The sequence below is a fragment of the Poromitra crassiceps genome (genome assembly GCF_964638095.1).
Source record: "Poromitra crassiceps genome assembly, chromosome: 28".
NCBI lineage: Eukaryota > Metazoa > Chordata > Actinopteri > Beryciformes > Melamphaidae > Poromitra > Poromitra crassiceps.
Genome location: NC_139651.1, coordinates 9,576,564 through 9,604,285, shown reverse-complemented (window position 1 = coordinate 9,604,285; position 27,722 = coordinate 9,576,564). Strand labels below are relative to the sequence as shown.

Genomic DNA, 27,722 nt, shown 5'->3' with positions numbered 1-27,722 from the left:
ATACATTATATTCACATACAAACATTATTTACAAATATACATATCTGTATCATTCTTACTCATACATGCTACTACAACCACTTAGACACACAAGGCAAAAACCAACAAAACACATAACCACAAACACTAGCTCAAAACTTATCTAATACATACAATTGCTCTATATAATAATTGAATATGTAATTAATTGAATAAGTGAGAAAATAAATTCCTTTATAACAATGAATGAAAAGCTCAAAAACAAAGGTCATATTATATTTTACAGGTCTTGTGTAAACAGATATAATTTTAGTTTTTTGTTAAAGCATGTTTTATTACTTTGTGAAATAAAAAAATGTGGTAATGAATTCCATGCTACCATTGCTCTGTAATAAACTGTTCTCTGAAATAGACGTGTACAGACTTGTCTGCATGTTGATGGTGTGTGTGTCTCTCTCTCTCTCTCTCTCTCTCTCTCTCTCTCTCTCTCTCTCTCTCTATATATATATATATATATATATATATATATATATATATATATATATATATATATATATATATATATATAGTTTTATATAGTTATTATTGACAAAAGAGGTTGTTACTTTCATCATCTATTGGTGGATTAGTCCTCTCCACTAGCCTGTTACAAGTTAGGTTTTAAACTTAAGTTTTCCACATGGGGGCGCCATAACCCTTTAAACCAAAACCCTTCTGCAGCGAGGACTTCTTTGAAAAATAAAAGTCGCTTTCTTCTTCAAGTAGGCAACACAGCATGACCCAGTGGCTCAAAGTGATGGACAGCGCTCTATGAAGTTTGAACTTCTGGGTTCAAACTTAGGTCCACTTTCCACTCTCATGTCGTAAGAACATTTTGAACTGAAAGTGAACATCCCAAAAGCTGAAAAGCTCTGAATAAGCTGTATGACCTGTGGCTCTGAGCTGCACAGCCACCTGAGAGGTTTTGGGTTCAAGGTTCAGCCCAGTTTCCACTCATCCTTAGTAAAGATCAGGGACGTGCACAGATAGACCCATGGTGCTGCCCAAGCACCTGCCCTTTTGGCCTCTAATTGATAAGTGCCCTTTTAGCAAGACACATCTGTGGCCAACATTACTGTGTTTCAGAAGCTGTAGCGGACTCATTAAAAAGAAATCGATGCAGTATAAATGCCGGTATTTTCGCCTATTCTATTTTTTTATTCTTTTATTTTTTAAATAAGATACAGTTAGCCTGGTTGCGGGCCATCATGATTTATTTATTTATTTATTTATTTATTTATTTATTTATTTATTTATTTATTTATTTATTTATTTATTGAACGGGGAGGGGGGGGGGGCAGTTTTTCTAAATTAATGACGCTAAGCGAATGTGATTGGATGAATATTTGACGCTAGGCCAATCAGAGACAGGCAGAGAAGGGCGGGTCATGCCTTCGCCATCCTAGGGAAAAAATCGCCTAGCTGCGTACATTTTCACGAAATCATCACGCATGCGTAATCCCGCCCAAAAATACATTGCGAAACTACGGTAGGTAGGTGGCGGTAATGCACCTCAACGATGGTTGCCAACCGCCAATCAAATCTAAAGAAGAAGAAGAATCCCGCCCAAGGAAGTGGGGAGTAGAGTTACCCCACCGAGTTGCCCAACAACAACAGATACATCCACACACGTTCTTCTGCCCGGGTTTATGTTGAGGTTGGTCCACTGTGGATAACGTGAGTGAGGCCACGTTCTCTTCATATCAGAACACGCCGTTTTGGTGCATTTATCTTGTGACATTGCATGCTGAATTTACCCCCAGGTTCAAAACAAAACGAAACCATAGAATACATTTGTATGGAAGGGAATTATGCTCTAGTCTAGGCCTATGCTCTACTAACTCACGTTTGTGGGAGTGCTGTTTACTCGGTATACTAACGTTAATGCATGTTTAAAAACTGAAAACAGTCGTTTTTCTATGCATCTATTTTTGTGTGTGCTTTATTTTACAGATTCGCCAGTTTCTACAATGGGAACTGCACGAACAGACACGTTTTTGATAACCGGGGGAAGTGGGTATTTTGGTTATCGGTAAGCACCATTTCATATTGACTATTTCAAGATACAGTTAGACGTGCCCTGTTGCAGTGACACTGTTTGATCACAAGGTGGCGTTATCACACAAGTCTCAGCTTACTGAATGATTGGCTGCATTGTATAGAAGTGTCATCAAATGGCTTTACGTTTTTTTTAACAAGGTAAAGCTAAAACACACACACTCTATATATTCTATTTTTGCTGTAGCCTAACTTATTACGAGTTGTGTTTATTGATGCTTGAGTTCCATGCATGATCTGGTACATTAATAGCCCCTTTTCCTCTAGCCTGGCATGCTCTTTGTATAAAAAAGGAGCCAAAATCATCCTGTTTGATGTCGCCCCTCCAAGCCAAGAAGTGCCAGAGGGTGTTGTCTTCGTGCGGGGAGACATACGGGAATATGCACAAGTCGAGAAGGCGGTGGCCGGCGTGGACTGTGTGTTCCACACCGCCTCCTACGGCATGTCTGGCAGGGAGCAGCTGAACCGCCGTCTGATCGAGGTGGTGAACATCGGAGGCACGGAGAACGTCCTGAAGGCCTGCGTGGAGCACGGGGTCTCCAGGCTGGTGTACACCAGCACCTTCAACGTGGTGTTTGGGGGCCAAGTCATAGAGAACGGGGACGAGAGCCTCCCCTATCTGCCCCTCCACCTGCACCCGGACCACTACTCCAGGACCAAGTCGGTGGCCGAGATGGCGGTGATGAAGGCCAACGGGTCCGCGCTGAGAGACGGCAGCGGCGGGGTGCTGAGATGCTGCGCCCTGCGCCCGGCCGGCATCTACGGCCCGGGAGAGCAGAGGCACCTGCCCAGGATCGTGGGCTACATCGAGAAGGGAATCTTCCGCTTTGTCTACGGGAAGCCCGGCAGCCTGGTGGAGTTCGTCCACGTGGACAACCTGGTGTCGGCGCACGAGCTCGCCGCCGACGCCCTGACCGCGCAGCGGGGGTGTCGCTCCGCCGGCCAGGCCTACTTCATCTCAGACGGTCGGCCCGTCAACAACTTTGAGTTCTTCCGCCCTCTGGTGGAGGGCCTTGGCTATCCTTTCCCCAGATTGCGCCTGCCCGTCGCTCTCATTTACTTCTTCGCCTTCCTCACGGAGATGATTCACCACCTCGTCGGCCCCGTCTACAACTTCCAGCCATTGCTGACGCGCACGGAGGTGTACAAAACCGGCGTGACGCATTACTTCAGCATGGCAAAGGCCAGGGCAGAGCTGGGCTATGAGCCCCAGCGGCACAACCTGGACGAGGTCGTGCAATGGTTCAGAAGCAGAGGCCATGGGAAGAAGCATCCCAGTGCCCTCAGAAAACTGCTGTTAGATGGGCTGCTGGTTGCTGCCTTTGTTGCTGTGGCTCTCTCTTGCCTTCCAGTTGTTGGCGGTTGATGAGGAACATTCTGATAGTTTACATGTGAAGAGACGATTCATAACTTGGCTGTTTACCACAAGTGTTAAAATGGCAAGGTCCATGGACATGTTTTCTCCATAAATGTTTTGTAATAATTATAATAATAATAATTTGTACGCATTTAATTGTATATCAAGATCCAGATAGTCATTAGTGTCAAGTGTTCCAGACTATTACTTTTAGGAGTGTTGCTGCCAGTGAAAGCAACTGGCTGTAGATATATAACTCAGTGAAAGGTTTCCATTTTTATATCATTTTCATGACATTAAAGTAATCTGATGATGTCAACCAGGGTATGTCACTGTCACTACCTCTTTTATACTTTTGGGTTTAGAGCTTGGCAATTCAATCTTTTTCTATAAGCGAATACCAAGTAACTTTTTCGAATTTGTAATGAATAAAACTCTACAATCAAGGATTGAAATGATGTCTTTTTCCAACAGAGCACTCATCTCCAGTCATCTTCTACATCGGCTTTCAATTAAATCTAGAAATCTTGTCTTCTGATTCCAAATCTAGAGTTTGCCATATGGTTATTAAAGGTTTATGGGATGAGAGAACTAAATACTGATCAGGTGTGATCAGAATATCTAGAAAGACCTGTAACAGAAAGCAATGAACTCGTTTCTTACAGACCCTTAACTTGGCTACAGTATGATATCCATATAGCCTACTTCATTATAATTATGGTATGCCCATAATGCGCCCAATTATCAGTCATTCATAAATGCCAAATGGGATGCTAAATAAGTTGGTGGGCAAACTATCCACGCATGATCATAAACAGTGTTAATTTGTTTTCTTTCCATTTCAAGACCCTATACTGATTTAGTATAATCCTGTTTCCTATGTACCCAACCGAAAAATCACTGTAAAATGTATTACATAGCCTAATATTACATATCAGTATAATAAAGTATTAATATAGCCTATAAAAATCTTAATACAGTAATATTCTTACTGAGGTACTTTTTTTTTTTAATATATAGACACTATATCCATTTATTTTTTTATTTTTACTCGTGTGATATCAGTATAATATTCCTATCATATTACTATCGGACCTATATTTTGCTGCAATACTTATTCTGAAATTAATGTATAACCGTTATTATAGTTCCGTTTCGCAAGAGGACTACAAAAGGTGTGCAGCCTGAATTGTAGCCTCCATATTACAACAAACCCACTGAAGTTTTTCCCTCGTGTAAAAAGAAGTGGAACCAGGTGAGGCGTGCTTTTGTGCGATGTTTTAGTCTGCGTGATGAATGCAGACGTCCCTCTTCTCTCTAAAGTCTAAACTATTCTCTTTTCAGAGCCCCGGCAGCCCCTTGCTGAGTTGGTCGCAATCATTGTTTCTCTGCAGCATTAACCACATTCCAGAGAGGCGCAGTGCATCCTGTCTCCATCCCCGCATTCCTTTTACGCAAACGAGTCCCCTGCGTAAAACGGCGTTTTATGTCTATTTTCGCGCGAGTGGCGTGCCCAAAACCTTTGCGCGGTGCTTATTTACGGTGCGTGCGATTATCCAGCCGACTTTATTCTCTGAAATAGTGAGCCAAAGGGAAATCTGGAGTCAAAACCAACAAGGCGAAATTCCTCCGCGCAGCGCGCCATTGACTGTAAAGACCTTTCAACTTAACAAAAACTGAAGTTGACAAACGTATCCCTGTCGGGCTGAAACTGTGAGAAAGAGTTTGTTTTTTCGGTGAAGGGGGTAAAGGAGGAGAATACGATGCGGCACACGGGAGGTTTGTGACTAACATTGGCGGTTTTGCTAAATGACCGACGGCTGTGTAGCGCGGCGTTTTGTTTTGATTTCCATGTGAAATGCAATTAGTGCTCTCCGGTCCTCGGTAGTTTGGCTTCGCGGAGCGGAGCACACTCTGAACCGTTTCTCGCCTCGGGAGCAGAAACATGGAGCACTATGAGGACGATTTGGGACTCCGGGCGAGCACATTGATGGAGGACCTTTCCTTATATGAAGCGTATAAAGACGGGATGTACAACGCGAGGAGAGACTTGGTGATTAACCCCGATTTGGATTTTTCTGCTCCAGTCGCGGAGCATAAAAGTATCGCTAAGCCAATGAATGGCACCTCTGTGCTGCACCAGCAGCATCACACAGTGGAGAACTACACGTCTGGGAATAAAGTGTACACCGCGGCTCCGGTGCGCCCCGTGAACGGCGGCAGCCGGACCGTGCCCGTGGATTTCTGTGCCCCGACGAGAGACGCGGGTTACAGCGAGGAGAGCTGCTGCACCAAATCCGAAGTGGCTTTGCCGTGTTATAGCGGCGCGTCCGAGAGGCACCGGAGATACTCGCTGGAGGTGCAGGGCCACCGGTACAGCACCGGCTCTGCATTCGACGGCGTGCCCCTCAACAAGCCGGTGTCTCTGCCCGGCAACAGGTGCAACAGCGTCTGCATCACCACCACGAACCATGACGGGAGGTACAACGCCACCAGCCCGCGGTCCAGCCTGGCGTCCTCTCTGTCCTCCTCCCAGGAGCAGAGCAAACATGCCAGCCCGAGGTCGAGCATCAGCAGCCCGCGTACTAGCCTGGTGGTGCCGGGCCAGGACAGGTATACGAGCCCCAGGTCTAGTATGGTTCACTGCGAGGGCGGCAGCAGCATCCTCAGTCCCAGATCCAGCTATGCAAGCACCGCCAGTGACACCAGCAAACACTCCAGTCCCAGGGCCAGCCTCAACAGCTACGACTGCTGCAGCAAGCCCAGCAGCAACCGCACCAGCGGCATCAGCATGGGCTACGACCAGAGGCACACCAGCCCCAGGTCGAGCACGGCGAGCCAGTACTCTTTCACCACCAGCCCGAGGTCGAGCTACTCCGACTCCCGATACGGGCCCATCATGGGCAACCACGATCTGGAGGGGGCTGTTTTACACGCGGCGCCGCTGGCGAGTCCCCGCTCCAGCATCTGCAGCCAGGACGGGAGCGCAACAAGACCGGGGACCACCTCGGCCAACTGCGTGGTCAGCCCCCGGTCCAGCATCTCCTCCAGCCACAGCTCCAGAAGCTCCCGCAGCTCCAGGGGCTCGATGAGCACCTACCCGGAGCTCCAGCTGCCCTCGCCCCGGTCCTCGATGCTGGGGAGCAGTTTACAAGAGGACACGCTGCTGCTGCAGGATTTTGTGGACTCCAACGGCATCCAAAGCCGCGTCCATCATCACCAACCTGGGCCCGCGGCGGTGCCAGACGCCCAGCAGCAGTTGGCCCAGACGGGGATGAGCGCAGAGATAGCCGCGTCGTTTAGTTATGGGATGTCCTCGAAAGCTGCTGCCCCGGGCCAGAGGTTTAAATTGCCCTACCAGGTGACCCCGAGCCGGGAGAGTGGCCCAAGCCAGGCGGAGAGAAGGCTGGAGGCGCTCACATTGGAGCTAGAAAAGGAGTTAGAGATGCACATGAAAAAAGAATACTTTGGTAAGTCATGGCAAGTGTGAGAAGTTTGTTTTCAAACATTTGTATTTTGGGAGTCTATTAGAATTTACAATCAACAACAACAAAAAGATCAATAAACCAAACGAATAGCCAACCACCAACCACAGTGTTGCATAAGAACATTAAAATCATTGTGATTTTAATATTTCGAGAGATTGTTCATAAAATGGCTGGTCTGTGATTGGTTTTAAACAGGGCTTTTGTAACAGCATCATGCTCCTGAGTAGTCAGATCAACGTGTTTCCCCTGGCATACTGTCCCTCCTCCGGTGGGTCCCTGGGTGAGGGTCTGACGCTCTGCGTGACCCCTGAACCCCTGCACCTGCCCTGCTCACAGGTCTCTGCTCTGGGCGAGCTCTGTAGGATCACTGCTGTCACAGAAAGAAAAAAAAACCTCAGAGCTGCAATGTCATGTTTGTGCTTGTGCTGCTGATGGTTTAAATGAGCAGTTTCATGACCCACAAGTCCAAGCAATTTCCAAAATGCATGGTTGTTGTCAAACTGAAAACTAAACGCCTTTTAGATTCCTTCAACGTTATAAAAACGACTATTGTTGTACAAATGCATAGTAGCATAGCATTATTACTAATACTAGTGGTTATGGCAAGTATGAAATGTCAAACATTTGCCTACTAAAAACAAAAAATGCTACTAATGGTTGAACCAACAACAATTTATTGACTCCAAAAACAACCTGTTTGCAAAGTGTTGGCATTTTTCATCAATGCTTCTCTCTGCCTGCCTGCTTGCCGTGTCGTGTAAAAGGTTTCATTGAAGAAACACAGACGCAGATATGATATGTCATATCTCTTCAAGGTCTGTTTGCAACCTGCTGCATGCTGCATGATCAACAACAGCTCCCTCTGTGGCAGATAAGAGTGGCTTTTTTTTCAGGGGCAATACTAATTTCTGTCTTGGCAGAGCTAACGTTTGCACAGCGCTGCTGCACGTCCTGAATGGAGCCTTGTGTTCTGACAGAGCAGATAGCCAGTTCGCTCCGTCAGCGCGCTCGCTTTGTTGAGAATGAACTCTGCGGTCGACCAAAGTGGAGGATGGTCTCTCTAGTAAGGTTGCAGCCCCCAGTGAGGTGAGCTCGGCATGAACGCTGCCAGCGGGGAGGTCACAGGTTTGATTCCCATTACTGAAAACGTACGCCTTCGTGGTATTACCACCAGGCTGTTGTTGTTGGATAAAAACGTTCACTATTTTGGTTTCCACGTTTTTGAACATTTGATTTCCCGCCCGATTTCCAGAGATGAGCCTTGTGACACTTTGATTGTGATTGACGCCGGCCTTGAGAGCAAAATATCGTTGCTTCAGAAGCAGAATACACACGGCTAGCGACGCGAGCGCCTACAGGGGAAGTTTGCTGTCCCACCTTTGAATGAGCAGCGAGACAAATGGCCGCAGGACGAGAACAGTGGCTTGTTTTGTAGCCGGTGCACTGGCTCAGAGTGAGCCTGAGACGGGCCACTTGTTTGTGCCAGAGAAGCAGGTGAGAGGAGGAGGAGGAAGGAAGAGAGGAGGGAGAGAGAGAAAGGTGGAGAAAGAGAGAGAGAGAGAAGGGGGGAGAAAGACAGAGAGAGAGAGAAGGGGAGAGAGGAGGGAGAAACAGAGAGGGGGGAGAGAGAGAGGAGGGAGAAAGACAGACAGAGATGGGGGGGAGAGACAGAGAGAGGGGGGAGCGAGAAAGAGAGAGGGAGAGGAGGGAGAAACAGAGAGGGGGGAGAGAGAGAGGAGGGAGAAAGACAGAGAGAAAGAGAGAAGGGGGAGATCGAGAGAGGAGGGAGAAAGACAGACAGAGAGAGGGGGAGAGGAGGGAGAAACAGAGAGAGGGGGGAGAGAGAGAGGAGGGAGAAAGACAGAGAGAGAGGAGGGAGAAACAGAGAGGGGGGAGATTGAGAGGAGGGAGAAAGACAGGGAGAGAGGGAGAGGAGGGAGAAAGAAAGAGAGAGAGGGAGAGGAGGGAGAAAGAAAGAGAGAGAGAGGGAGAGGAGGGAGAAACAGAGAGAGGGGGGAGAAAGACAGGGAGAGGAGGGAGAAAGAAAGAGGGGGAGAGGGGGGGAGAAAGACAGAGAGAGAGGGGGAGAGGAGGGAGAAAGACAGAGAGAAGGGGGGGGGAGGGAGAGGAGGGAGAAAGAGAGAGGGGGAGAGGAGGGAGAAAGAGAGAAGGGGGGAGATAGGAGGGAGAAAGACAGGGAGGGGAGGGAGAAAGACAGAGAGAAGGGGGGAGAGAGAGGGGGAGAGAGACAGAGAGAGGCACAGCAGAGATAATGGAGAAGGAGGAAGGGGGTGGAGAGGGGAGATGGAGAGAGAGAAGAATGCAGACAGAAGCTCCTCACAGTCACACCAGGGCCAATAGAGACAGACAGCGCTGTTTCCGTAGCGACAGCGGAGAAATTGATCGCTGGCCGGGGGTTTTATAGAGAGCCAAAGTCACGCCCCCTTCCGGGTGAGGCATATGCACCAAGGGACCTCATCTGCCATTCTTTTTTCCAAAGAAGACATTTCGTAGAATGCTTATAAAAATAGTTTTACAAACCAAGCGATTCAGGTATATTTAGAATCAGGAGAGACCATAGAACATTTCATTCGGACCAAAACTTCAAATAAAAAGTGTATTATTATATTATTATTTTACTTTTTTATACTTTTTTTTTTTTTTTTTTTTTTACTTTTTTTCCCGTCCGAGACGAGTGAAATGTTCTACGGCCTCTCGTGATTCCAAATATAGCTGAATCGCTCGGTTTGACCGAGTCAAACTTTTGATAAGCATTTTACAAAAATGTCTATGGGGAAAAAAAGAATGGCGGATGAAATCCTCTCGATTCATTCGTGTGCCTAAACGGGAAGTGGGCGTGACTCTGGCTCTCTATTGGAGGCCTCAGCGCTGCCTGCCTGCCTGCCTGCCAGTGTCCCACCACACAGTGCTGTGCTCTGCCTGCCTGTGCGGCCCCTGTGTGGCCTCTGTTTGTTGTGGTGGGCGAAGGAGCTGTGAATCAACAGCTGGCCCGACACAGGCCCTCCTCCCCCCCCGCCCCCGCCCCCCGGCCCACCACCGCCACGCACCACCCCGCCCGACTTCCCCCGCGAAGGCCTTCATTAAGCAGCCAGTGGGGAGTGGGGCAGCACCAGACACTTGGCACACGATCCTGGCTGGCGGGCCAGACATGGTTGGTGGGGGTCAAGTCTGATCACCTGCCCAGAATTATAATGGCAGTACTCATGCTGCACATGCCCTGCCTGTCACACACAAACGCTGGCTTGTGGACAACCGCACACCGCCCTGCCCTGCACAAATGCCACTTTATGACTCCTTCTTTAAAAAAAAGAAAAGAAAAAAAAAGAACCCTATAGAGAGCCAAAGTGGAACGTCACTTCCACTCCCTGCCAGAGATTTTCATCCGCCATTTATTTTCCCATAGACATTTCGTAAAAATGCGTATAAAAATAGTTTGACTTGTTCAAACCAAACGGTACACAGATATATTTAGAAACAGGAGAGATCGCATAACATTTCACTCGGACCAAAACGTAAAAAAAAATGCTGGTTTAATGGAAGAAAAAAAAATTCAATGCTGTTTTGGTCCGAGTGAAATGTTCTATGCTCTCTCCCCGATTCTAAATATAGCTGAACCGTTTGGTTTGACCAAGTAAAACTCTTTTTATAAGCATTTAACGAAATGTCTATGGGAAAATAAATGGCGGATGAAAATCTCTGGTACAGTGCTGAAGCAGGAAGTGACGTTCACTTTGCCTCTCTATTGCAATTATTTAGACAGACATTGTAGTTGCAGTACGACTTGACATATTTTTGAAAGTGTCATGACTCATTTTCAATTGAAGTCTACATTACCTTCTGATCTGCTGTGAAACATCCTCAGAAGCTCTGAAAATGTGGCGATATTTCCTATAGGATTTACAGGTGAAGAGAGCAGTGATGTATTTCAGGCTTGAGGCCTGTCTGCTATTTCTCATTCAGCGGAATGCCTTTTTATACAGATGTTGCATTCTGTAGTATCAGTCTGATTTCAATATTGCCAGAATGAAGGAAACACCAATTCAAAGTGTATTCGGATATTTGGAGGCCACAAGAACAGCCTCAAAGCGCCTTGGTATTGATTCTACAGGTGCCACGTGTGTTATTTATTTATTTTGATGGGTGGCCCCAGTGGGACAGCCCCAAACCCTGGCAGAGTTATTCCATGTTCTACCCATCCAGACTAGACCAGGACCATCCTTGTTTTCATTTCAGATAGAGGGACAGAATACTATTATGCTCTGTCTGCAGCAGTTGCATCACTAGTCCCAGCCATAAGAAATGCAGTTCAATCATGAGAGACTCGTAATATAATTTTAACAAACTTTATTGAATCAGAATAGACAGTTTGAGTATGGCGTATGACTCCATGATGTGACGCTCCTCTTGCTTATGAGAGAGGGGCGTCAGTGCTGTATGAGATAGGACATGACTCCATGATGTGACGCTCCTCTTGCTTATGAGAGAGGGGCGTCAGTGCTGTATGAGATAGGACATCCCCCATGATGTGACGCTCCTCTTGCTTATGAGAGAGGGGCGTCAGTGCTGTATGAGATAGGACATCCCCCCTAAGGGGATTTGTTTCCAACAGGAGTCATGACATTGGTGGTGATCTGGGGAGGTGGTGGGATGAAGCTTTTTGCTCTGGAGATGCTGGATGAATGCGTGATGCTGACACAAGGTGAGTGATGACTGCACAAGTGTGATTTAAGCTGTGGTGATGGGGGCTTTATATAGTACCAGGAGAAGGGCATTTATGATGTCATAACTGATGTCATTTATGATGTCATAGCTGATGTCATTTGGGAGAAGGGCATTTATGATGTCATAACTGATGTCATTTATGATGTCATTTATGATGTCATAACTGATGTCATTTGGGACGTCATGGAGAAGGTGACGTCGGAGATGGTGACGTCATTTAGTGACGTCATTTGGGCTGAGGGGTATGACAGCATGGGGTGCTCTATTAATGCCTTATTTGGTCTTCCATGATTGAACTACAGTCTGCGACTACACAAGTAAAATAGAGGCCATTTACACCTGGCGTTAACATGCATTTTCTGCAATCTGATTGCAATCAGATTGCAGAAATGGTTGTCCTCTCAATCCGCATAAAGTTGCTGTATCCAGATTGAGAGGACACATTGCATTTACCGTAAATTCCGGACTATAAGCCGCGGCTTTTTCCCCGTTTTTTGGCCTTTTTTGGCCCCTGCGGCTTATATAACGGTGCGGCTTATCTATGGATTTTTTCCAAAAAAAAAAAGAAATCTCTCTTTTTTAGCACTCTTTCTAACTATAAATCCACTTCTGTTTTAATTTCCTCTCTTGCCCTCTTTTAACAACATAACATAACATAACATAACACAACACAGGTAAGCAGAAAGAAAAAGACGAAGCAATCACGCCATGAATGAGGAAATGACTCACCTGCTGGAGGCTGGAGATACACGGCTTGGGCTAAACTTTTACTCCGTGAAACACTATCGATTAAGTCCGACATCGCTCAGAGGTTTTGAGCAGCTTGAAAACAAGTTTGAAAACGTGCAGAAGTCCATCCACTCACTCACTAAAGAAACTAAGGCAACCGTGAACAGAGTTTATAATGCGGAAAAGCGCATCAGCGCACTGGAGGACAAAAACAACACAGTGAGTCCGAAAATGGATAAAATGCAAAATCGAAACCCTGCACACGCAGGTTGATGACTTAATCAGCAGGAGTAAAAGAAATAACATTCGCCTGATCAATGTAAAAGAGGGAGCTGAGATTGGTGACATGGACGCTTTCGTGGCAAAATCCTGTGTTACATCCTGGACCTGAAGGAAGGCGAGAAACCACCAGAGGTGGACAGGGCACACCGGGCGCCTCGGCCACGTCCAGACCCCGGCCTGCCACCGAGGGCCATCTTCATCTGCCTACTCCGCTGGCCCGACCGTCAACTCATCCTCCAGGCTGCGGGGAAGAAGCCCCTCACCTGGGAGGGTACGCGCTTTTTCGTCCGGCAGGACCTCTCCGCGTTGGTGCAACAGAAACGCGCAACATACAACAGCATCATCGAGTCAATGGATATCGCTTTGGCGTACTGTACCCAGCGAGACTCGTCATAACCATTGATGGACAGCGGCGGAACAAGAGCTCAAAGTGAAACTGCCGAATATCTTTTGAGTTGGACTGGTCAATAGTACTGTGAGTAACTAAAATAAAAAAATAAAAAACGGAATTCTCTCTTCTTTAGCACTCTTTCTAACTATAAATCCACTTCTGTTTTAATTTCCTCTCTTGCCCTCTTTTCACCACACCGCGGACACTGTGTGCACTGTAAAAAAAACAAAAAATACCATAAAAACACCCGCGGCTTATAGTCCGGTGCGGCTTATATAAGAAAAAAATAGTCAACTTTGAAGGTGCGGCTTATAGACCGGTGCGCCTTATAGTCCGGAATTTACGGTACACTTGTGTTCAATGTGTACACAATGCATCCCTGACCACCTCCGCAGGTGGTTTGGCCGATCAGATTGCAATCCTTCTTCAATGCGTTTTGGGGGTGTTTACACCTGTACTTTCAAGTGATAAAACACAATCCGATTGCAATCTGATGACAGAAAACACATGTTAACGCCAGGTGTAAATGGCCTCATAGTGTTTGGCAGCGCTTGGTTCCCACAAAACAATAAAAGTCGATTAATCACCAATGAATCACTGTATAACGTTAACGTACTGTGCGAACTTCAATTGTTTCGATTGTAAGCTTACATGCAGCCTGTGCACGCCATGTGAAGACGGCTTCTTGTTGTGCATTCAGAAGTCATGAATCAGGTTCAGATCATGATTGGTAGTTCAGTTTCATGAATCGGGTTCAGATCATGATTGGTAGTTCAGTTTCATGAATCGGGTTCAGATCATGATTGGTAGTTCAGTTTCATGAATCAGGTTCAGATCATGATTGGTAGTTCAGTTTCATGAATCGGGTTCAGATCATGATTGGTGGTTCAGTTTCATGAATCGGGTTCAGATCATGATTGGTAGTTCGGTTTCATGAATCAGGTTCAGATCAGAATCAGAATCAGAATCAGAAAGACTTTAATGATCCCCGGGGGGAAATTGGGAAATTCTGGAAATTGGGAAATCAAATTCTTATAATCCACTGCACTTTTCATATTGTTTTCAGCGATTGCATCCATAGCATGAGATCCTGCGCCCTATCTTCTCAAAAGCGCTAATTTAGCATTTGCGCTCGTTTAACGCTGTGCAAATTGGGGGCGGGCACAAGCCTGTTATAATTGTACTGGGCATAGGCGTGTCACATGCATGTTTCTCAACAGCATAATACAAACCCATATGGAGCAAGTACTCCAAAACAATACCCAGGTTCCCTTGTAGGCTGCCAGCACCATTCACAGAGAAATGGAAGAATTCAGGCAAATTGTTGCACTTTGTGTTGAGTTAGCCAAGCTAGTGGAATATCTGTGCATCGCTGCACTGCTACAAAATGATGCAGTTTTATTTTTATCTTCTCCGGCTGAATGTGCCAGCACGACATCCTGTCCTTACCACAAGGACACGCTGTGCCATGGCTGCACCAGCCATCCAGGATCTGTTTAGATTTATAAGAGTGCTTCAGTGATTTCCCTCTTCTGCTGTTAAAATACTAACCACATCCTTTACTACTCAAACAGACCTTTCAGGATTTTTTTTACCACCGGTCTGGAAATCATCACAATCACATGTGGGTTCTTTTTATGACCCCTATTTGACCCTTATTTACAGTTGTCTTTTCCCAATCTGGTTTCTCACGACAAAGAAAGTTTCCATGTTGACAAACTACTACCAGTGTCTAGTCTGGTGTACATATGGTTGACAGTTTGATCCGTCCTCCTCAGTTGAGAAACTGTCGCATAGTTGCGACTAGAAGAGATTAAGAAAATGGATGTAACAGCGTGTAAATCATATAAAACGTTTTATGTTTTCATGGTGGGCATTGGGTTGCTTTCTCGCTTGTCAAAGCCAATTGGCCTGCTGGTATTTATGACCGTAGAATGGTCGTGTGAAACAGTACAGTCAGACCATAAGGGAATATAGAAGCTCTATAGGGGAGTTGCTGCTTCAGCCCAGCTTGGTGTCAACAACAGAGTTATAAAAAGCTCAACACGTTGTCGAGTCTACATTGTAGATGCTTCAGGCAAATGCATACAATACATGCACATGGTGATATGTGGCCACGAGGGGAAAGAACATGCAAACACGCGATCTAGGTACACACCTATAGTCAGACGTCCCCATTCAAATCTTTGTTAGATAAAAAAAAAAAAAAAACTCTCGTAACGGACAAGCCCGTCTTTTATTGTCACACGAACACCACAACACATGCATGCGGCCACAACACACTCATGCTGACGGTGGCCGGTGAAAAGTGTCCTCTGCATTTAACCCATCCAGGCATGCCCTTTCCTCCGAGGGGCAGGCCAGGAGCAGTGGTCGCTTATCGATTATTGGTTAAAAAAAAAAAAAAATTAGACAATTAACATCAAATTTGACAATTAGCATAGCTGGTAATTGATAAATAAATGTTCAAAATGGGACTACTAGAGTAGTGTGCAGAATCTACTTTTTTTTTTTTTTTTCGTTTTCATTTGTCCAGCACCTGCGAGTTCCTTGGGTGTACATGCTTTTTGAGTGTTGTTGTTTTTGTCAACCAAATATCAACAGGAATGGAGTATTTTTGTCATTGTGTTAGTCATTGATTTAACACGTTTAAATGTCCGTTTTCGCTGTCGCCACGGGCGTACGCACGTTAGCTGTACCCGGCGTGCACCAAGATGGCCCATGTAAAATACACACTGGAATGCTGAAGAGTGGGAAGGAGATAGCTGGGAGAGACCTTGGTCTTAAAAAGCTACATAATGGGGCTCAGTGTACCGAGGGTCACAGGGGGCACGATGATAATACTTTCGGGAGAGATATCAAGACACAAAGAGTGTAAATTGGTGACCGACATTGAATAACATTTACATTACAAGCTGCAATCTGCATCAGAATCATGTTATTCACAGAGTACAAAAGTAAAGAAATGTACTGTATCTCTTCGAGTGGCAGTGGGGTAGAGACAATAGAGAGGCAAAGTGAACGTCACTTCCCGCTTCAGCACTGTACCAGAGATTTTCTTCCGCAATTTATTTTCTAATAGACATTTCGTAAAATGCTTATCAAAATAGTTTTACTTGGTCAAACCAAACGGTTTTCATTTCACTCGCACAAAAACATTGAAAAGATATTTTCTTTAAACCCGCGTCCTTTTGCGTTTTGGTCCGAGTGAAATGTTATGTGATCTCTCCTGTTTCTAAATATATCTGTACCGTTTCGTTTGAACAAGTAAAACTATTTTTATAAGCATTTTAGGAAATGTCTATATAAAAATAAATGGCGGATGAAAGTCTCTGGTACAGTGCTGAAGCAGGAAGTGATGTTCACTTTGCCTCTCTATTACTACAGCAAAAGCAAGAAGCTCGTTCACTTAGTTCATAGTCATCATTGCAAACGAGCAAAACGGCTTGTATGAATGAAAGTGGATGACGGCACTCGGCCACGCCGATCTCTGATGACGAGGCCATCGTAGATATTTATTTTGGCAAAGTCGCTAAGTCAATTAAGATGATTTAACATGAGCTCCTTCCTCCTCCTTATCGCAATTATGAAATAGCACTCCTTTTCTTTCCGTTATCTTTGTTGAGTGCCGGGGATGCAGTCACCAGTTTAGACCGCGCTAGCAAATGCCAATATTTGACTTTGCCTCAGCTGAACTTATATGTACAAGCGCCTCAAGTTTAAAGGGAAAACACGTCACCTTTGCATGGTTTTCCTGTACCCTTGTCCTTGATCTGTTTTCACAATGTCACGGACCGAGAAATAATTGATCAAACTGTGTTTGGACTGTATATATTGGTTATTGTATGCTGCTGTGTATTCTAATACAGTCTTTGCACCTTTAATGTGCTCACCGCACTCCCAGAATGCACTTTGCACTATGCACTTGTAACCTTTAAACCTATGTAGGCTATTGTAGATGTTTTATATTTTTGATATTGCGTGCGTGTGTATGTATGTGCATATGTGTATGTGTATATGGTGTGTACTAGGGGTGTCAAAAATAATCGATTATAAGATGCATCGCGATGCGGACGTGCACGATTCTGCATCGATTCACAAATATCAAAAATCGATTATTAAAAAAAAAAAAAAAACTTTTTTTACTAATCAAATAAAATACATGCAGTTGTTTATTTTAATTATGGATCATAATACAATGCAATTCCAAATGCACTTTTATTTTAAAAGTAGCCACACAGTGAGAAAAAAGAAAGTGAGAAAAAAAAAAATGTATTGCAGAAAAAAGTGATGTATCGATTTAAGATGCATCGAGATGCATCGATAATCGTAATCGAATCGAATCGTAGCCCTCTGAATCGTAATCGAATCGAATCGTGAGGCCAGTGACGATTCACAGCCCTAGTGTGTACAGTGTGTACACGACATGTACTGCAACAGACGTGTATGACGACCACCCGAGTTTCCCCTTGTGGGATAATAAAGTTGACCTTGTACCTTGTACCGCGTCCACGCTGTTATGAGAGGGAAATCATCGCATCAGATAACCAAAGAGGACGAGGAACTCGGACGCTACGTCACCTGAGCGTATCCTCGCTCGAGCGATCCTGTCATGTGTTTTCATTTCAAAGGTGGAGAACTTCACGATGGTTTTGTCGATGTGGTGACACCTCTCCTTCGTTGTCATCATCACATTGGCGGCGGGGGGTGGGGGGGTGGGGGCGTGGAGGGGGTAGAGGCGAGCCAGCTCCCCTGCTGGGATCCTGTGTCCTGTAGGCGTTGTGACCCCGGACTCACCCCGCACAGGCTTTGACCCTGCACTCTCTGTGGAATGTGACCCCACTGGAGAGGCAGTGTTTTTGCGTGAGAGTTTGAAGATCATTACTCTGCTGCTGCTGCTGCTGCTGCTACGTTAAAATAGTTTTAACTCTTGTCGTGTTGTGTCCCCCCCCCCCCCCCCTCCCCAAATCTTGTTTCCTTACTAAAAGGTCACAGTACTGCTCTATAGTTGGATAGTTCCGTCTTGTAAGAAGATCAGAGATGGTCGTTTAGTCCCAGGTACCTGTCGATAATTGAGTGTTTTCCTCTCAGTGCATCACTGTGTTTGTGGGGTTGACAGGTAGCTTAATAGGTGGAGATGTAACCTTGTGATCGGGGGGAACAAGCTCTCCAGCTCCTGGCTCAACAACCTCTGTCAAGTTGCCTTTGAGCAAGGCAGTTCAACTCTAGTAGAGTGTGGTTGTGCTACTGTGAAGGTCCCAGACATGAATGTGTGGTGGAACAGTGATTGATCGGGATCAGAAATGAGCGGGGGGGTTAGGGTAAAATTCTGTTCTAAGTTCATAAAATGGAACTAAAATTGGATTTTACTTTATTTTTTTATTTTTTTGTGTCGATTACTGCTGCCCATGACTGGGGGATTCTTTCTAGTGCGTTCTGGGCAAGAAAACCGCATTTTTCTATTAGTATTAATCTTATTTTTTAATCAGAGCCGATGATGCAGCCTAAAGCAGTACAACATTCGAGCACTTCACAGCCAGCAGTAGGAAAACATGCCAGCCAGCCCCACACAAACTACTGCACCAACACAAACTACTGCACCAACAACAACAATTAACAACCAATACGTCACGGCACCGCAAATCCCCCGGAAGCGCGGCAGTTAACTAGTTGTGCCAAACAAACGTTCATATCTCAAAAACTATACATGACATCGCTTATGTTTTGACATTCCGACCGAGAGCAGAAGTAGCTCAAGAGTCTGATGTATAATATATGCACGTCGTGTTAAAGTTGTGTGAACTGTCGCAGTTTTTAAAATGTAAACACAACATAGCCGGGGACTAGAGGGAGACATTCAAGGCAGCTCCATAGGGTCCCATTGCCGTGGTTAGTTTACCAATATGTCGTGTAGAAGAAGAAAAGGGAAAAGAAGCAATCGATGGGTGCGAGATGGACCATCCTCTTCTGTTAGGCCGTGTGTCCATCTAGCGTCTTTTTCCAACGTTAAACGCTGGAAGTGCGCTGGGAAGCGCTGATCTCAGCGCACAATATAACAAGGAAGCAGTCTGAAACTAACGTTAGCTCAGTGCGGTAGCTAGCTTGATAGCTGACAGCTAACATTAGCAAACAACACATACAGAGTGATTTAGCTCAACACTCACCAGAAATATTAAGTGTCTAGCCAATCTGCTCCCACAATTGAGCCTTTCTTGCGATAGTTTCTCCATATGATTAGTTGCCAGAAAAGGAGCACCCGACACCAGCGTCTTTCTGAAAAGTTAAAATATTTTCAGCTGGGAGTCGGGCGCACAAAAACGCTGGAGCGCTGTGAAAATAGACGCTGGACGCAGCGCACTTTCTCTAGACGTCCGTGTGCGCCCCGCATACGCTCGCTCCTCATTGGAAACAACTGAAAAAAGACGCCGGAGCTGATGAAAAGACGCTAGATGGACACAGGCATAAGGCCTGCTGCCAGTTTCCAGCTGTGGGAAAGAAGTGAAAACTAATCATGGTACAACATTGAGTGCTTATTTACCAACATGCAATGTGAAACTTATTGTTTCATAGTTCAATAAAATACAGTAGTTCAATAAAGTTGCCTCCAAAAACAGCGAAAGTGCAGAGGTGCCAAAAACGAGCCTATGGAAGAAAAGAGACTTTCTTAGCCTGGTATGAATGTGAAGCAGTACATTGCTGCACGCAGCTTTAGTAAAGGTGGTATGAATGTGAAGCAGTACATTGCACGCAGCTTTAGTAAAGGTGGTATGAATGTGAAGCAGTACATTGCACGCAGCTTTAGTAAAGGTGGTATGAATGTGAAGCAGTACATTGCACGCAGCTTTAGTAAAGGTGGTATGAATGTGAAGCAGTACATTGCACGCAGCTTTAGTAAAGGTGGTATGAATGTGAAGCAGTACATTGCACGCAGCTTTAGTAAAGGTGGTATGAATGTGAAGCAGTACATTGCACGCAGCTTTAGTAAAGGTGGTATGAATGTGAAGCAGTACATTGCACGCAGCTTTAGTAAAGGTGGTATGAATGTGAAGCAGTACATTGCACGCAGCTTTAGTAAAGGTGGTATGAATGTGAAGCAGTACATTGCACGCAGCTTTAGTAAAGGTGGTATGAATGTGAAGCAGTACATTGCACGCAGCTTTAGTAAAGGTGGTATGAATGTGAAGCAGTACATTGCTGCACGCAGCTTTAGTAAAGGTGGTATGAATGTGAAGCAGTACATTGCACGCAGCTTTAGTAAAGGTGGTATGAATGTGAAGCAGTACATTGCTGCACGCAGCTTTAGTAAAGGTGGTATGAATGTGAAGCAGTACATTGCACGCAGCTTTAGTAAAGGTGGTATGAATGTGAAGCAGTACATTGCTGCACGCAGCTTTAGTAAAGGTGGTATGAATGTGAAGCAGTACATTGCTGCACGCAGCTTTAGTAAAGGTGGTATGAATGGGAAGCAGTACATTGCTGCACGCAGCTTTAGTAAAGGTGGTATGAATGTGAAGCAGTACATTGCTGCACGCAGCTTTAGTAAAGGTGGTATGAATGTGAAGCAGAACATTGCACGCAGCTTTAGTAAAGGTGGTATGAATGTGAAGCAGTACATTGCTGCATGCAGCTTTAGTAAAGGTGGTATGAATGTGAAGCAGTACATTGCTGCACGCAGCTTTAGTAAAGGTGGTATGAATGTGAAGCAGTACATTGATGCACGCAGCTTTAGTAAAGGTGGTATGAATGTGAAGCAGTACATTGCTGCACGCAGCTTTAGTAAAGGTGGTATGAATGTGAAGCAGTACATTGCACGCAGCTTTAGTAAAGGTGGTATGAATGTGAAGCAGTACATTGCACGCAGCTTTAGTAAAGGTGGTATGAATGTGAAGCAGTACATTGCTGCACGCAGCTTTAGTAAAGGTGGTATGAATGTGAAGCAGTACATTGCTGCACGCAGCTTTAGTAAAGGTGGTATGAATGTGAAGCAGTACATTGCTGCACGCAGCTTTAGTAAAGGTGGTATGAATGTGAAGCAGTACATTGCTGCACGCAGCTTTAGTAAAGGTGGTATGAATGTGAAGCAGTACATTACACACAGCTTTAGTAAAGGTGGTATGAATGTGAAGCAGTACATTGCACGCAGCTTTAGTAAAGGCACAGAAAGGTGTTGGGACATCGAGTCCCTGACCTATCTTTTTCTGACTCACTCTCTCGTTATGCTACACAGATGGTCATGACAACCCCTCACACCCACTGCACACGTCCTGTCAGCGCGTTCTAATAGAGGGTATGCACACCCGCTGGAACACTCCCCCTCAATCAGGAACGAGTGTCAAAATGAGTGTCAAGTTCCTCCCTGAGCAGCAGGTGTCCGTTATCTAGGCTGATTACTGCATTCAAGATCAGTCTTGCAGTGACTCAGTGGACGTGACCCCACAGTGACTTCTGCCTCTGTGACATCACATGCATACCCTCTATATCATCATAATGTACAGTTACATTATAGTAGGTCTGTGAATCTTCACTGGCCTCACGATTCGATTCGATTACGATTCATCTGTCAACGATTCGATTCCACGATGCATCTCGATACAGCTCCAAGTATGGCAGCTCCCAAGTATCAAATCCTCAATTCTCTATATTTTTACTGCACATGGCTACTTTTTCATCAATTAATACAAGCAGTCAGATAAATATCAAGTCCCTTTTTTACTTAGAAAGTGCTTTAAAATCTGAATGTCAACAGAAATTTAAACATAAACGATTCATCTGTCAACGGTTCGATTCAATTCGATTCACACGTCCGCATCTCGATGCATCGATTCAACGATTCATTTTGACACCCCTACATTATAGTGATGCATGAAAAAGTTACAGCGGTAAGAATTTGAATGATGCAAGCAGAATAGAAATTCTTTGTCCTCTTCAGAGCTGTTCTAATGTAACCTTGATTATGTTGTGTTCGCACCTAGAGACCGCGGTATGGCTACGTTTGACCTTAATTATGAGCGGTAGGTAAGCTGAAATTGTCTGTGCCTCAAAAAAGTAGTTAACATTAGCTTAGCTATAGCTTGCAGGCGGGGAACTGCAGGCAGCACGTTTACCTGTTGCTTAGTTGCATCGACTGTAGGTGCGGTTGCTGGGCAACACTTGGTAGTGCAATGCTGCTGAGGTTGGCGGAGACACGAAATAATAGACAAAAACCATCTGTTGTCTCAAATGACTTAAAAAAATGCTCAGTATTTGATGAATAGCTTTTACAACTGTAAAAAAACAAACAAAATCAAACTGGAGGTGGTGCTGTTAGTGGATATCAGCACGGCTGTGATTATCTTCGCAGCAGAGAAGGAAAGCGATGGAATCTGTCTTTTGAAAGATACACTGGCTCACATGATATTTTTAGCAGTCTGGTCATTAAAATTCATTTGGACTGTTATATAATTAAAGGAAGTGGCACATGAGCTTTGATTGTCTTGTGCAACAAGTAACTTGCTAGTGTGTCACTGCAGATTCATATTATCAGTATGAAGGCGTCATGTCGTCCAGCTTCCAGCAGTCTCTCGTCCACCGTGAGCATTTCATTATTAGAGCGACCAGCCTGTTCCCACTCAGGGCCCACTTGAAAATCTCAACACATCTGAGTCTGACCATCAACAGCACGGAGGCCAAATGGAATCATGTGTTCTCAGAGAGCTTTTTATTTGAACCATAATAGGAGCTGTTCATCAGCACCACACAGAAATCTAAAAGTGAGGGGCTGTCTGCAATAGGGTAATTAGCGAATAATTGATTACAAATTAGATAACTATCATTCAACAATGGAGAAATGCATTCTCATATACTGTATATATATATATGAGAATATATACACAGTATATCAGTATATATATATATACCGGTATACACACATATATATGTGTGTAGTATGTATGTATATACTGTATGTGTGTGTGTGTGTGTGTGTGTGTGTGTGTGTGTGTGTGTATATATATATATATATATATATATATATATATATATATACTGTATATATATATATGTGTGTGTGTGTGTGTGTGTGTGTGTGTGTGTGTGTGTGTGTGTGTGTGTGTGTGTGTGTGTGTGTGCGGGTGCGTGCGTGCGTGTGTGTGTATATATATATATATATATATATATATCACACAGATGGTACAAGTTCATCAGCACCTCAATCTCAAATGCACATCTCAAATGCACATCACAGAACTTTAAGCTTGTAGAAGCAGAGAAGGAAGTATAACATTTTTACGATATTGAAATGTCCTGAAGGAAAAGTGCTCGATGTGATTCCCAGAAGCACCGTGGTCACAGGTACACAGTGCATGCATTGCGATTGGCTCTGGAGGACCACACAATGTCTGCTAAACGGCTACAATGGAACTGTAAAAAAAAAACTGACCATGCGTGGCCTCTGTCCAACAGGTATCTGTATCAAATGTGGGAAAGGTGTATATGGAGCCAGCCAAGCCTGCCAGGCCATGGGGAACCTGTATCACACAAACTGCTTCACCTGCTGCTCCTGTGGTAAGTTAAACCAAAGATTGTCTATTCAGTGGGGAGATATCACTCAGTAGTAAAAACCCTGGCCCTCTCTTCCGGTCTTGGGAGTTGGCTCATCCCCATGCACTCTCCTCCTGCCTGCATAGCCGTTACCATAGTGACCGATCTGGTACTACAGACCTGAAACCAAGTTGATCTTCTACAAAAAAAATCACCACAAAAACATAGATTGTATCTCTGTCGGTTCCCATTATTCTTTAGCAAAATGATTCCTCTGTATTATTGAACGATGCACAGAGCTGGAGGCCAAATTGAATGAATGAATTAGCCACAAAGGTGTGAGCAGCTTGTCTCTTCAACATGGATGTATGCTTCAGTCCAGTTTCTCTGGCCTTTGATATGGAGCTTTGTTGGTCATTTGATCTCCAGCCCTGCTCATCTCTCCACAATAGCTTTGGTGTATTTTCTGTCCATTGACTGGTTGCCTGCCTGGTTGCCTCTGCTAACATCAGCTTCCCTGCAGTATCTATGCAAATATCCAGGAAAAAATCAAGGAAAATACCTGCATAATGTAACGATTCTCCCCTGGTGTTTAATTTTTATGGATTCATGTTTACCAAGCCCTTGGCCTACTTTTTCTAGCTGTGTATATAGTGCCTAATCTAAATAATCAAATAGTTCTACAGTCTGCTTACTATATTTGGAGAGCAGCCTGATTGACCAGCTACTATACACCGTTCATGTTTTGTTCAATGCATCTGAACAAAATGCCCTGCTGATTTACCCGTTTACATCACGGTTATTGTATCACATTTTTATGTCGTTTTGCCTCAAAATAGGTCAATGATCACTGCAGTTTCACAGTGGGGTTTTGGTCCAATTTCAAACCACTTGATGCTGAAAAGTGTTATGTTTGAATGTGTTTGTTTAAATGTCTGATGCTTCAAGTGCACACACACACACACACACACAACGCAGCTCTGAGCTCCAGAGTCACACACACCGCCGTCTCTCTCTCTGCTGCAAAAATCACCCTTTAGTATTATATCGCTGGCATCCTGTCAGAGGTACGGTGTTACGGTGCAGTCAGCGATCAAAACATCTGGACGCCCAGGAATCTCCTCGGGGGGGAGACGCCTGCTCGGTGGAATTACAAGATGTTCTCCGTCCAGCAGGAACAAGCTAATGAGAACACAAAGGAGTAAAAAAGCAGACACGATTTGGTCTTAGACACTGTAATTAAATCTGTTCTCGACCTCAAAATACAGTATAGATTGTGTGTGTGTGTGGGGGGGGGGGTCTGTGTGTGTGTGTGTGCGTGTGTGTGTGTGTGTGTGTGTGTGTGTGTGTGTGTGTGTGTGTGTGTGTGTGCGTGTGTGTGTCTGTGTGTGTGTGTGTGTGTGTGTGCGTGTGTGTGTGTGTGTGTGTGTGTGTGTGTGTGTGTGTGTGTGTGTGTGCGTGCGTGCGCACGTTGGGCTTCCCTGTCACCCGATCCAGCGCTCCTCTCTTGTTTCCAGTGGAAACAAGAGGAAGACGTCGGGAGAGAGTTTTTTCTCGCCAGGTTGCCTCCATTCATGTGTGTGTGTGTGTGTGTGTGTGTGTATGTGTCTGTGTGTGTGTGTGTGTCTGTGTGTGTGTGTGTGTCTGTGTGTGTGTGTGTGTGTCTGTGTGTGTGCGTGTGTGTGTGTGTGTGTGTGTGTGTGTGTGTGTGTGTGTGTGTGTGTGTGTGTGTGTATGTGTCTGTGTGTGTGTGTGTGTGTGTCTGTGTGTGCGCGTGCGTGCGCGTGTGTGTGTGTGTGTCTGTGTGTGTGTGTCTGTGTGTGTGTGTGTGTGTGTGCGTGCGTGCGTGTGTGTGTGTGCTATACGTGGATAGCGATCCCCCCCCGGCTCTGGAAGAGCTGCCTATCATTTACACGTAACCAAATCCACATACTTTGCCATTTATTGTGTCGGCCGATGAATGGGGGGCAGGTTCTGGGGTTTCTGTGAAAAATAACCCCTGGCCTGGTTAAAATATAATTGCTGTTATAATATTCTTGATTATGTTTGAATGTTTACCGTAATTCGGAAGTTCACTGTTAAGCTATAATCGGTGCTGAGCTCATTTGTTTTGGAGCTTTCAGACATTTTTGAGATAACGTGTTGTTGAACTCCCCCCCCGACAAAATGATCTTAAAGAATAGATGCTGCTCTGACAATCTGGAACATATTGGGGACGGCAGGACGGGTTTAATGAAGTCGTAAAATAGTTACAGATTTTGAAATGCCAACGATGGATATTGAGAGAATTATTGTTAGTTTTATTGGACAGATCGTGTCCATGATAGGTGGCACAAGTCATTTTCAGCTCTTTGTTGATAGCTTCTCCTCTCCAGATGCTTTATTGCTAACGTCAACTCTGCGATGTCTCATTTGACCCCATGTGAATGGGAATGTTTTCTTTTAAGCAGAGTGTTTTGCAGGCCTCTGAGAAGGTTAGTTTTAAGCAGTGTTTTGAAGGCCTCTGAGAAGGTTAGTTTTAAGCAGTGTTTTGAAGGCCTCTGAGAAGGTTAGTTTTAAGCAGTGTTTTGAAGGCCTCTGAGAAGGTTAGTTTTAAGCAGTGTTTTGAAAGCCTCTGAGAAGGTTAGTTTTAAGCAGTGTTTTGAAGGCCTCTGAGAAGGTTAGTTTTAAGCGGTGTTTTGAAGGCCTCTGAGAAGGTTAGTTTTAAGCAGTGTTTTGAAGGCCTCTGAGAAGGTTAGTTTTAAGCAGTGTTTTGAAGGCCCCTGAGAAGGTTAGTTTTAAGCAGTGTTTTGAAGGCCTCTGAGAAGGTTAGTTTTAAGCAGTGTTTTGAAGGCCTCTGAGAAGGTTCGTTTTAAGCAGTGTTTTGAAGGCCTCTGAGAAGGTTAGTTTTAAGCAGTGTTTTGAAGGCCTCTGAGAAGGTTAGTTTTAAGCAGTGTTTTGAAGGCCTCGGAGAAGGTTAGTTTTAAGCAGTGTTTTGAAGGCCTCTGAGAAGGTTCGTTTTAAGCAGTGTTTTGAAGGCCTCTAAGAAGGTTAGTTTCAAAGTGTTTTCTTTTAAGCAGAGTGTTTTGAAGGCCTCTGAGAAGGTTAGTTTTAAGCAGTGTTTTGAAGGCCTCTGAGAAGGTTCGTTTTAAGCAGTGTTTTGAAGGCCTCTGAGAAGGTTAGTTTTAAGCAGTGTTTTGAAGGCCTCTGAGAAGGTTAGTTTTAAGCAGTGTTTTGAAGGCCTCGGAGAAGGTTAGTTTTAAGCAGTGTTTTGAAGGCCTCTGAGAAGGTTCGTTTTAAGCAGTGTTTTGAAGGCCTCTGAGAAGGTTCGTTTCAAAGTGCCTTCACTTGTCATAACACGATCCAGTGATTTATCAGGGACTACATTCTTTTTTGCCTGTTTGTTTTTTAGTTTCCCCTTGAACCTTTTGGCTCAAATGTCCCAAAGAGTTGGCTTCTCCTGGAGTGTGGAGCTCCAGAGCAAGTTTGCTGAGACATTGCTGGCTGGTAGCCTTGGGCTTTGTTGAGACATTGCTGGCTGGTAGCCTTGGGCTTTGTTTAACCATGGTAGCCTTGGGATTTGTTGAGACATTGCTGGCTGGTAGCCTTGGACTTTGTTGAGACATTGCTGGCTGGTAGCCTTGGGCTTTGTTGAGACATTGCTGGCTGGTAGCCTTGGGCTTTGTTTAACCATGGTAGCCTTGGGATTTGTTGAGACATTGCTGGCTGGTAGCCTTGGGCTTTGTTTAACCATGGTAGCCTTGGGATTTGTTGAGACATTGCTGGCTGGTAGCCTTGGGCTTTGTTTAACCATGGTAGCCTTGAACTTTGTTGAGACATTGCTGGCTGGTAGCCTTGGCCTTTGTTTAACCATGGTAGCCTTGGGATTTGTTGAGACATTGCTGGCTGGTAGCCTTGGGCTTTGTTGAGATATTGCTGGCTGGTAGCCTTGGGCTTTGTTGAGACATTGCTGGCTGGTAGCCTTGGGCTTTGTTGAGACATTGCTGGCTGGTAGCCTTGGGATTTGTTGAGACATTGCTGGCTGGTAGCCTTGGGCTTTGTTGAGACATTGCTGGCTGGTAGCCTTGGGCTTTGTTGAGACATTGCTGGCTGGTAGCCTTGGGCTTTGTTGAGACATTGCTGGCTGGTAGCTTTGGGC

General features: G+C 44.9%; 2 protein-coding genes across 3 annotated transcripts in view; both read left to right on the top strand.

The window, feature by feature from the left end:
- Positions 1-1,592: 1,592 nt before the first annotated feature.
- On the top strand, positions 1,593-3,772 carry sdr42e1 (short chain dehydrogenase/reductase family 42E, member 1). Of its 2 annotated transcripts, none has more exons than XM_083662367.1 (3): positions 1,593-1,675; positions 1,972-2,050; positions 2,344-3,772. In XM_083662367.1, the coding sequence occupies exons 2-3, from the start codon at positions 1,989-1,991 to the stop codon at positions 3,440-3,442; spliced, it is 1,161 nt and encodes a 386-aa protein (XP_083518493.1). In that variant the 5' UTR covers positions 1,593-1,675; positions 1,972-1,988; the 3' UTR covers positions 3,443-3,772. The 2 variants fall into 2 exon arrangements, with proteins under 2 accessions (XP_083518493.1, XP_083518492.1); XM_083662366.1 differs by having other exon boundaries at positions 1,620-1,695.
- Positions 3,773-5,378: 1,606 nt separating this feature from the next.
- Positions 5,379-27,722, top strand: part of wtip (WT1 interacting protein) — a gene marked incomplete at both ends in the record, with an annotated part of 47,231 nt that continues 24,887 nt past the window's right edge. The window contains 2 exons of the mRNA XM_083662362.1: positions 5,379-6,903; positions 23,507-23,608. Coding sequence (XP_083518488.1) covers positions 5,379-6,903; positions 23,507-23,608 — 1,627 coding nt within the window. The remainder of the gene's footprint in view (positions 6,904-23,506; positions 23,609-27,722) is intronic.

What these genes read in the sequence shown, in the direction of transcription:
- sdr42e1 (XM_083662367.1), top strand. Translation starts at nt 1,989, where the DNA reads ATGGGAACTGCACGAACAGACACGTTTTTGATAACCGGGGGAAGTGGG. An exon ending in AGTGGGTATTTTGGTTATCG is followed by an intron (nt 2,051 to 2,343) that starts GTAAGCACCATT and finishes CTTTTCCTCTAG; the next exon opens with CCTGGCATGCTCTTTGTATA.